Source organism: Myxine glutinosa, unplaced genomic scaffold (genome assembly GCF_964187855.1).
Source record: "Myxine glutinosa unplaced genomic scaffold, kmMyxGlut1.1 SCAFFOLD_1037, whole genome shotgun sequence".
Classification (NCBI taxonomy): Eukaryota; Metazoa; Chordata; class Myxini; order Myxiniformes; family Myxinidae; genus Myxine; species Myxine glutinosa.
Genome location: NW_027617132.1, coordinates 80,270 through 91,732, shown reverse-complemented (window position 1 = coordinate 91,732; position 11,463 = coordinate 80,270). Strand labels below are relative to the sequence as shown.

General features: G+C 44.2%; 1 protein-coding gene across 1 annotated transcript in view; it reads right to left on the bottom strand.

The window, feature by feature from the left end:
• Positions 1-719: 719 nt before the first annotated feature.
• Positions 720-11,463, bottom strand: part of LOC144889135 (ras and EF-hand domain-containing protein-like) — a 69,039-nt gene continuing 58,295 nt past the window's right edge. The window contains exons 12-15 of the mRNA XM_078769066.1: positions 11,198-11,312; positions 9,491-9,610; positions 8,979-9,055; positions 720-7,406 (exon numbers count right to left, since the gene is read on the bottom strand). Coding sequence (XP_078625192.1) covers positions 7,316-7,406; positions 8,979-9,055; positions 9,491-9,610; positions 11,198-11,312 — 403 coding nt within the window. The 3' untranslated portion in view covers positions 720-7,315. The remainder of the gene's footprint in view (positions 7,407-8,978; positions 9,056-9,490; positions 9,611-11,197; positions 11,313-11,463) is intronic.

Genomic DNA, 11,463 nt, shown 5'->3' with positions numbered 1-11,463 from the left:
TTAGGGTACGTTTTTCATGGAAATCCTTCACGAACTTGCTGTCCATGTCTGACGTGCGAATGAGGGTGCTACAGGAATATGGAATATTTTGGTGTCATGCTTTAGCATTCGCCGTATCTGCATTGCCTGTTTGCTTTCGGCCTCCCACCCGTGCGTAGCACTGGTATCTCACTAGTAAGATATAATCAGTGGGTGTTGAAAAGCAAGTTGGCCTGTTCAGCGTTTCCCATGTTAATCGGCAGCTCCTGATGCTCGGAAACCCAGGTTAATATCCCATACACTGTATGATTATGTATTTTTCAATTGCCTCCTTCTGTTGTTACGGCTCACATTAAAGTGCACAATGACATCTACCGACGTGTACCCTGCACGTGATGTAGTTACTATGTTCGAGCTCCACGATGATCAATAAAAAATATAATTGTGTTAGGCAATTATTGTGTTGTCGAATTATTAAGCTGTCACATCATCATAGATCTAAATAGTATCAACACAGCTGCAAGGGATACAATATCCACAAGTGGATGTGCAATAAGGTGCAACGTCGAACCGGGCATCTCATCTGGCATTTCCTTTGTGTGGCCATCATGTATTCCTGGTCTCTTCCTTTCGACTGCACAATTACATTCTGATCTCTTCACAGTTTCCTGCTTATTCACTTCATCTTCAAAATAATTGGGTGGATCAGAAACACGCTGAACATACAGAATGAACCATCATTCGTCTTTTAAGTAAGAACTTTAATCTCTATATGGTACAACATCGATTTCGGGGCTATCTGTACAAGATCAAACATTTCATAAAACTTCCAGACCGCAAAACTTGGTCCAATTATCCAATCTGGAATCTGTAATGGAGGTTTGGAAGTGAGAATCTTGAAGGAGGATTGTGAGGAATACAGAGGAATTTTAACATACAATGGCATTATGACGTCATACAAGGTGTGAGTGCACTCCCTGCTGTATGAACGAAAGTGCTTCCTTGACCAGCAAACCTATTTCTGCCATAAGTGTTATGTACAAGCAGGATGTATATCAACGGTACGAAGTACCAAATACTCTGGAAGCTCCGGGCTTCGGACAGGACATGGGTTATCCATTTACGGCCACTAAACATTAACCTTCCAACTTTCAACAAAACTGGGCATGTATGTACAAGGCGTCAGACAAATAAAACACAGTTTTATGATAACAAGCAAACAAATTGTTAACACACTCAAATCATGAGCACATGAATTTTAAGAACATAATCATTTTTATAACCAACGACGGTTACCAGTGCAATTAGAGTGTACAAGTATTTTATAACATATAGCCAATATATAATAGGTGGGGGGGAAGAAAGAAAAAGCCCAGCTACTTTCTCAAATTTACACCTGGCTGGCGATACAGCCGGGCATGTCCGCGCGCGCTTGCCAAGTCACCAGCATGAGATTAATTGCCAGCGCAAATAGAATAAATTACCCGCTTTGCAATATATAGGCTACCCTCACTTCAAGAATGAAGGGTGAAAGCATTGGCTGTGCTGTAAACAACTCATCAAAAATTTCTCCACGCATAACCTACCATTAGTGGGTGCGACGACGGTCGAAAATTGTAGCTTGCGGTAAGTAGGGGAGAGGACGAGACAAATACAAAAAAATTTTTTTAATGCTCTTAATTTACACGGTGGAAACCGATGGGGCCATTAGGTGTTCAGAAGAGCACGAGAAGCTCGAGCATTTGGGATTCGGCTGAAAGCAAGGCGGAAAAATAGGACTAATAATAATAAATAAATAAATGAAAACAATGCGTTCCGAATTCGCCTGCAAATAAAATGTGCCATTGGCCTTACGAACAGAGCATTGTATTCGCTGAGACCCTTTTGGGTTAGCTCGAGTAATTGCAATTGGTGAGGCTGTCTTGGGATTTCAATTCCCAAGGTGTGTGTCTGGTGTGTCTGACCAATTTCACTGATGCACTGGTATATGTTCGGCTTCTCATGGAATGTGGCTGTGACATTTGTAATTACACAGCACAATACAACAGACAGTTTTTACCTCCGCCAACGAAGGTGGATGAAGATTACGGTTTCAGCCTTGTCTGTCTGTCTGTCTGTCTGTCTGTCTGTCTGTCTGTGAACAGGATATCTCAAAAGGTTGTGGACGGATTCAAACAAAATTTGGTGGAGAGGATGCGTGTTTGACAAGGACGAAATGATTCGGTTTCGGTGAAGATCCGGATCTGGATCCGGGAATTTTTTGAGTGCTTCTTCACGATTGAGTGATAGGGCTGAAACCGATATATAGCACGATATCTCAAAAAGTTATGGACGGATTCAGATGAAACTTGGTGACGGGTTGGATGTGTGACAAGGACGAATCGATTCGATTGATGGATCCAGATATGAGGATATTTTTAAAATTTTACAAGTGATGTTTCATCATAGGGAGATAGGGCCAAAAACAATATGTAGCATGATATTTAAAAACTAGGTGGATGAGTTTGTAACAAGCTGATTCGATTTTGCTTCGGGTCTGGATCTAGATCCGGCCGATCAGTGGGATACAAAATGGAAGACGTTTAGCCTGGCGAGCTTTGCTCTCTACCGAGTGGCGTTCTAGTTTCCTCATGAAATAAACCGGATAGTTATTCAAACTGAAAATTGTGGTGATGGAGGCCCACACTCTTGATGGAGCATCGGGGCACTTATCCCCCGATGGCGCAAGTTATTAACGTTTTGTGGCTGAGAACCAATTGTGGACAGGTTATCCCTCCGTCCCCGGTAGTGGAAATTTCCACCCAGAAGAGCCATGATAATTTAACCCACAATCGTGAGGGCAATGCAAAAAGTCTATGCCCACTCAACTACCAGGCCAACCGAAATGACGTCATCATAATATACCCATACCCCAGCGGATATGGCATCGATTTTGTCGAAATAGAGCCTCACGGAGAAGCTTACACTAGGTGGTTTTGTCATTGCACTTCCAGCATCCCTCGGGGAATTTGGTCAAAGTGCTGGCGATGACTCGCCTACTCTCCACTGAAATAAAGTCAACTCTCCTGCAACATGCAATCCATGCTCGCAGGAGGGATTCCCGCTAAATTTCGTGCCACCTTCAGTCGAAAGTCAGGCCTGGCCTGCCTGTTCTTGAAGAGCTTGGTCGAAAAACTTTCCCCAGTCGACCACACCAGTAGGTGGTATTAATTGCAGGTATACGGGGAGGAGGAGGAGCATGAGCATATGTTGTGAGTTCAGCTGCTGGAAATGGATTGGCCCAGGTCTTTCATGAACTTTCTGCCAGACCTGATGTTTTACTGGAGCTGGTTATGGCAGGGATTTGGAATTTGTTCCAGGGTAAACTGTTCTTCGTGGATTTTTTTAACATCCACCATTGAATGCTAGTAAAAGGGTTTCCAGGTTGACATTGATCCGAAGGACGGTGCACTCACTGAGACAACGCCCTGCCTGTGGAGCACGACTCCTGACAGATAGTCAGGTCGAGACAAACCCAGGTGACGTGGCCCAAAGGCAAATATACTCAACTTGCATCATCCTGCCAGAACGAACATTATGCACCGACTTAAAAACAAATATTTCATGTCCTCATGCTGCAATTTGGTCAAAGACAGAGACATTCACACAAAGACTGATGTAAAAAAAAAAAAAATTCACAAAGATGACAGTGTGTATCACTGGGAATGCAATATGAAGGTTGCAATTAAAATGTGCATACATTATCTGCATTCGTCAAAAACGTCAAAGTATAATTCAGTTTTAGACAATTATTTATTCTGTTGTGTATTTTTACCTTGGCTCTGGGATTTTGTAACAAATAGTTTAATTATACACTGTATTTATGGTGCAAATTGGCCTTTGTAAAATATTCATGGTACAAGTAATGGCCATTTGGCCCATACTGCCTGTGGCACCGTCTAGATCCCAAAACTCACCGAATTTGGATTGTGCTAATTATACAGGTAACCCCAGGTGCCAGGAAATGTGCGAGGTCAACAACACACAAAAGCCTTTTTTTTCGACAACCGGCCGGTCAGGAGGATTGCGGGAATGGAGGAGGTGGATAGAAGGAGGATGGATGAATTGAGGGAGGAAATTGGTGTGCAAGTAAGCTTGACGGGAAGATTGGTGTGTAAGTAAGCTTGATGGGGAGATAGGTGTGCAAGTAAGCTTGACGGGAAGATTGGTGTGTAAGTAAGCTTGATGGGGAGATTGGTGTGCAAGTAAGCTTGATGGGGAGATTGGTGTGGAAGTAAGCTTGACGGGGAGATTGGTGTGCAAGTAAGCTTGATGGGGAGATTGGTGTGCAAGTAAGCTTGATGGGGAGATAGGTGTGTAAGTAAGCTTGATGGGGAGATTGGTGTGCAAGTAAGCTTGATGGGGAGATTGGTGTGTAAGTAAGCTTGATGGGGAGATTGGTGTGCAAGTAAGCTTGATGGGAAGATCGGTGTGCAAGTAAGCTTGATGGGGAGATAGGTGTGTAAGTAAGCTTGATGGGGAGATTGGTGTGCAAGTAAGCTTGATGGGGAGATTGGTGTGGAAGTAAGCTTGATGGGAGATTGGTGTGCAAGTAAGCTTGATGGGGAGATTGGTGTGCAAGTAAGCTTGATGGGGAGATAGGTGTGTAAGTAAGCTTGATGGGGAGATTGGTGTGCAAGTAAGCTTGATGGGGAGATTGGTGTGTAAGTAAGCTTGATGGGGAGATTGGTGTGCAAGTAAGCTTGATGGGGAGATTGGTGTGCAAGTAATCTTGATGGGGAGATAGGTGTGTAAGTAAGCTTGATGGGGAGATTGGTGTGCAAGTAAGCTTGATGGGGAGATAGGTGTGCAAGTAAGCTTGATGGGGAGATCGGTGTGCAAGTAAGCTTGATGGGGATATAGGTGTGTAAGTAAGCTTGATGGGGAGATAGGTGTGTAAGTAAGCTTGATGGGGAGATTGGTGTGCAAGTAAGCTTGATGGGGAGATTGGTGTGCAAGTAAGCTTGATGGGGAGATTGGTGTGCAAGTAAGCTTGATGGGGAGATTAGTGTGCAAGTAAGCTTGATGGGGAGATTGGTGTGCAAGTAAGCTTGATGCAGAGATTGGTGTGCAAGTAAGCTAGATGGGGAAATTAGTGTGCAAGTAAGCTTGATGGGGAGATTGGTGTGCAAGTAAGCTAGATGGGGAAATTAGTGTGCAAGTAAGCTTGATGGGGAGATTGGTGTGCAAGTAAGCTTGATGGGGAGATTGGTGTGCACGTAAGCTTGATGGGGAGATTGATGTGCAAGTGAGCTTGATGGAGAGATTGGTGTGCAAGTAAGCTAGATGGGGAAATTAGTGTGCAAGTAAGCTTGATGGGGAGATTGGTGTGCACGTAAGCTTGATGGGAGAGATTGGTGTGCACGTAAGCTTGACGGGGAGATTGGTGTGCAAGTAAGCTTGATGGGTAGATTGGTGTGCAAGTAAGCTTGATGGGGAGATTGGTGTGCAAGTAAGCTTGATGGGGAGATTGGTGTGCAAGTAAGCTTGATGGGTAGATTGGTGTGCAAGTAAGCTTGATGGGGAGATTGTTGTGAAAGTAAGCTTGACTGGGAGATTGGTGTGCAAGTAAGCTTGATGGGGAGATTGGTGTGCAAGTGAGCTTGATGGGGAGATTGGTGTGCAAGTAAGCTAGATGGGGAAATTAGTGTGCAAGTAAGCTTGATGGGGAGATTGGTGTGCAACTAAGCTTGATGGGGAGATCGGTGTGCAAGTAAGCCTGATGGGTAGATTGGTGTGCAAGTAAGCTTGGTGGGTAGATTGGTGTGCAAGTAAGCTTGATGGGGAGATTGGTGTGCAAGTAAGCTTGACGGGAAGATTGGTGTGCAAGTAAGCTTGATGGGGAGATTGGTGTGCAAGTAAGCTTGAGGGAGGAAATTGGTGTGCAAGTAAGCTTGATGGGGAGATTGGTGTGCAAGTAAGCTTGACAGGGAGATTGGTGTGCAAGTAAGCTTGATGGGGAGATTGGTGTGCAAGGTAGCTTGATGGGGAGATTGGTGTGCAAGTAAGCTTGATGGGGAGATTGGTGTGAAAGTAAGCTTGACTGGGAGATTGGTGTGCAAGTAAGCTTGATGGGGAGATTGGTGTGGAAGTAAGCTTGAGGGAGGAAATTGGTGTGCAAGTTAGCTTGTTGGGGAGATTGGTGTGCAAGTAATCTTGACAGGGAGATTGGTGTGCAAGTAAGCTTGATGGAGAGATTGGTGTGCAAGTAAGCTTGATGGGGAGATTGGTGTGCAAGTAAGCTTGATGGGGAGATTGGTGTGCAAGTAAGCTTGATGGGGATATTGGTGTGCAAGTAAGCTTGATGGGGAGATTGGTGTGCATGTAAGCTTGACGGGGAGATTGTTGTGCAAGTAAGCTTGATGGGCAGATTGGTGTGAAAGTAAGCTTGATGGGGGAGATTGGTGTGAAAGTAAGCTTGACTGGGAGATTGGTGTGCAAGTAAGCTTGATGGGGAGATTGGTGAAATGTCGGCTCTGCGGCTAAAGTGGGCTGAACACTTAGCGTGGATGGGTGAAGAAGGAATGGCAAAGAGAGAGGATAAGTTGAGGGGGGTAGAGATAGGAGGAAAAGAGGTACATGGCAGTTGAGATGGGAGGATTGTGTGAGGAGGAATATCTGTAAGGTGGAGGTGGTTGGAGAGTGGAGAGAGTTGGCTGAGGACAGGGGCGAAGTGGAGGAGTATCGTGGTCAGGCAGGGCAGAAGAATATAAAGGGAAAAGAGGAAGAATGAATGAATGACAGAGACCGTGGGATTTTCAATGCCCACAAACTACATGCAGACCGAGCAGCTTTTACATCGACATCCAAAAGGACGGTTGCACCAAAATGCAGCATCACTTGCTGGTATTTCATCACAACTCAATTTTAATCAAATAAATGCAAAATGCCCAGGAATCACCATGAGGACTCAGTATTTCAAGGATGTTCATGCTACCGACGGAGCTACCCTGCACTTGGTCAGTAGTTTATCAGTACATTGCATGGCAGCAGGAGGAAAGTTTGGACCTATTGAGGGTCAGCTGATGTAACCAGAAATGGTCACTGCCTTTTGTGTCATTGGCTGCATTTACTAAATGTCATTGTGCTGTACTTGGCCAAGTCTGTGCTGTAGATCCCATGCGTTGTATGAAGAAGGTCTTTCATTAGCTCGAGGTTCTCTCTTGTGCAGTCTGGTCACGGTAGGCTTCCCAGAAGTTTTAGCAGCATGGTGTGAAGTCCTCCACGGAATAAGGAAATCGAAGACTTCAACAAAACGTCATCGTTGCTTTTAATTCGCTTTTTCTCGCCGCAGGTGTCAGACTTTGCAACACTTCCCGCTGCTTTTGCTATCATCCACAATTACAATAGATGCTCTGTCAGCTTCAGCAGCTTTTTTCCTCACCTCCCTGCAATTCACATTAACACAAGGTGGCAAGAAGACACCTCAGTGCCATTGCTAATTTACTATCTGCAAAGTGCTAGTTCAGAAATTTCATGCCAAGAATTTAATCTACTTTCAGAAAAATCCTTTGTCTAATGCTATGTTCGATCACGTTGCAGGAAAACGAATCCCACACACGGTAAATGGACCGATGCATGCATTACGTGGTTGGGCTAGACTGCCATCTTACTTATGCATTACGTGGTTGGGCTAGACTGCCATCTTACTTATGCATTACGTGGTTGGGCTAGACTGCCATCTTACTTATGCAATACGTGGTTGGGCTAGACTGCCATCTTACTTATGCAATACGTGGTTGGGCTAGACTGCCATCTTACTTATGCAATACGTGGTTGGGCTACACTGCCATCTTACTTATGCATTACGTGGTTGGGCTAGACTGCCATCTTACTTATGCAATACGTGGTTGGGCTAGACTGCCATCTTACTTATGCAATACGTGGTTGGGCTAGACTGCCATCTTACTTATGCATTACGTGGTTGGGCTACACTGCCATCTTACTTATGCAATACGTGGTTGGGCTACACTGCCATCTTACTTATGCATTACGTGGTTGGGCTAGACTGCCATCTTACTTATGCATTACGTGGTTGGGCTAGACTGCCATCTTACTTATGCATTACGTGGTTGGGCTACACTGCCATCTTACTTATGCAATACGTGGTTGTGCTAGACTGCCATCTTACTTATGCATTACGTGGTTGGGCTAGACTGCCATCTTACTTATGCAATACGTGGTTGGGCTAGACTGCCATCTTACTTATGCAATACGTGGTTGGGCTAGACTGCCATCTTACTTATGCAATACGTGGTTGGGCTACACTGCCATCTTACTTATGCAATACGTGGTTAGGCTACACTGCCATCTTACTTATGCATTACGTGGTTGGGCTAGACTGCCATCTTACTTATGCAATACGTGGTTGTGCTAGACTGCCATCTTACTTATGCAATACGTGGTTGGGCTAGACTGCCATCTTACTTATGCAATACGTGGTTGGGCTAGACTGCCATCTTACTTATGCAATACGTGGTTGGGCTAGACTGCCATCTTACTTATGCAATACGTGGTTGGGCTAGACTGCCATCTTACTTATGCAATACGTGGTTGGGCTAGACTGCCATCTTACTTATGCAATACGTGGTTGGGCTAGACTGCCATCTTACTTATGCAATACGTGGTTGGGCTAGACTGCCATCTTACTTATGCAATACGTGGTTGGGCTAGACTGCCATCTTACTTATTCTTGCAAGGCGCAAGTATAACCTGTCACCAAAGGCATTAACTGTCTTATCAAAAGACGAGAATTGGATTTGTACGCTTTATGAGTGTCGCACACAGCCAGCCAGACCAGTAATGACACTGTTACATCATTACGCCGGCCAAATTGGCTCCACGTCCATGATGGAGTAAGTACTCAAACTGCACAATCCAAAACAAACCCAGCATGCCAAATTTAAATCGACTCTCCTTCCAAGACCCCGACGACCCTTCCATCTCTCGCCCCAACTTACCGAGCGAGGTGTAGTACGGCTTCCACGATGTTCGAGCCATCCTTCGCGCTCGTCTCGCAAAACAGTGCGTGGTACGTCTGGCAGACACACGAGTGGGATGGAGGGGGCACAGTGGTGGTGTGCACATGCCTTGCGCCCGGACACAGAGATGTGATGAAAATAAATCGCCAGATGTGTTTTTCATGGTGCGCTCTTCTCGCATGAGCATGATCGATGCATCGAGGGTTCCAACTTCCATCCTCAAGTTTTTCATTGAGAGTTCCCATTTTGCTAATGATATAATAGCTGTGATATTGGAGTTGAAAATTGGAAATCTGCTACAACTTGTACAGGCCAACAAGGGAAACTGTCAATGGAAGTTCTCAATAGAACTGTGGATGGAATACTAAAGTGGCCACGTACAAATATACTTTAAATGCTTCAGAAAAGATGTGAGTGTGCCTCGCATGGATTTCTGACTCTTTTCCAGAAATAAATGAAGTGTGAAGATGATGACATTCAAAAGCAATTACCATGGCAAGTTTTTCTCCATACGATGTCATCACACAATTCTGCCCTACCCTCTGGGCCTTTTCACGAAGATCTGTTTTATTTCCCACCAGCATCACGGGGATGGCTTGGCTGGTGGAATCCTGGAGTGGAAACAATTACAAAGAAAATAATTTTAAATGCTTGAGGACAATTATTAAAACAGTTGTGAAATGTCTTAAACATTTTTCTCAATAAAGTGCATTAGGTTTGGGATGGTGGTTCCTCTTCTTCCCTCACAAGAGTGTCGAGGTGGGGAGATGCACCAGCCGGAAAATTTCCGAATGGCCCAATTGTCCTCTTCTTATTTAATTTTTGTCTTTTTCTGGTAATAAATGTATATTATTGTATGAGCATCATTTTATGACATTATTAGAGTTCAAAGATGAAGGCATATTTTGCTAGTATATTTTGCAGTATATACTAATATATCCAAGTGGATGGAGATACTAATATCTCCAACCCCTCCATAACCCTGGTGTTGGGCTAGCGGCTAGGGTGCTGGCTTAGGATCCTAGGATCCTGGGTTCGAATCCCGGTCGATCACTGAATTAACGCCAGGGGGTTTGACTCAGCCTGCTCATCCTTCCGAGGTCGGCTAATTGAGTACCAGTTCACTGGTAATTCCCCGTTTGTCGTAAAAAGGCGACAAAAAGGGTTGGCGACAAAAAGGGTTGGCGACAAAAAGGGTTGGCGACAAAAAGGGTTGGCGACAAAAAGGGTTGGCGACAAAAAGGGTTGGCGGCAGGAAAGGCATCCGGCCGTAAAACATTGCTTCAAAAAGGGGACCGAAAAACAACAACAACCACGGTCCCCGAAGAAGGCCAACCCCCGCTTTGCGGGGAAAAATGGCCTCTAAAGGTGGTTCTTTTTTTAATACTAATATATCCAAGTCAAAGCATACAAGGCTCAGGGATGATGTTTCGATCAACGAGTGATCACAAGATGCTTGCACAGCCTTGGGTGAAGAACAGTCTATTTTCAAAAACAAAATTAGCCGTGAGCCTCATCTGCTGGGCAGGTAATACTTGTTGGCAAGGCCTTAATTTTGGAATAAGGGTGTTCTGAAGTACAAGCAGTTTTTTGCATACTATCTTTTGAGTGTAAATCCACCTGCGAATTTTGTACATCGGTGCGTCATAGCCGATAAAATTATCTATATAATAAGATGCAATGGCCATGTGTCAGTTTTGCATCTCCTCCAAAACTGGATGCGCAAAATTGAAAACGGTTTCATATTAATTGCCAAGGACCTGGGAAATACAGCGGAAAAATATTTTCCATTATTCACAGAGATAAATGCCCAGACAAAGCAAGCATGAACAATGCTTTGCGTGGCTTGGCAACAAGTCATGAGACGCTGCTGATTGGCTGTGCGAGGCAAGGTGCATTGTGATTGGCTCCTGGCAAATGACATCAATACAACCTTACTGTACCCATTTCCCGTTCTTAGAATTAGAAGTAAAAAAAATAATAATTAGAGCTACAAACAATGCACCAAAAAGTGTGCCAGGGCCAATGTGCTTGCTTGTAGCTAAATATTATCCATTTATCTGGAGTGAAGACACCAGCTGATGATCTAAGTGTCAAGAATAATATATGTTTGGTAGTATTTCCTCGTAATCAAAGCACATAAAAATGCTTTTTCTAAATCATTTCTGTTTGTGTAACAACAATGTTGAAAAGGTCACCTCTATGGAGTCGATCCATTCTCTTACGTTGAGGAAGGTGGTTTCATAAGTGACGTCATACAGTAATAAAACTCCATCCGCTTTCCGGAAATATGATTTTGCAATGCTTCGAAACCTACAAAAAGAGGGAGAGAGAAGAATATGTTTGTGTATCCAGAGATAAGGCCAACACCTGATAAGACAATGGAAAAGAACACTACTTGTCCTACAAGATTGAGGCTCATTGGAAGAGTAAGGTGAACATAGGGTATGAACTGACATGAGGG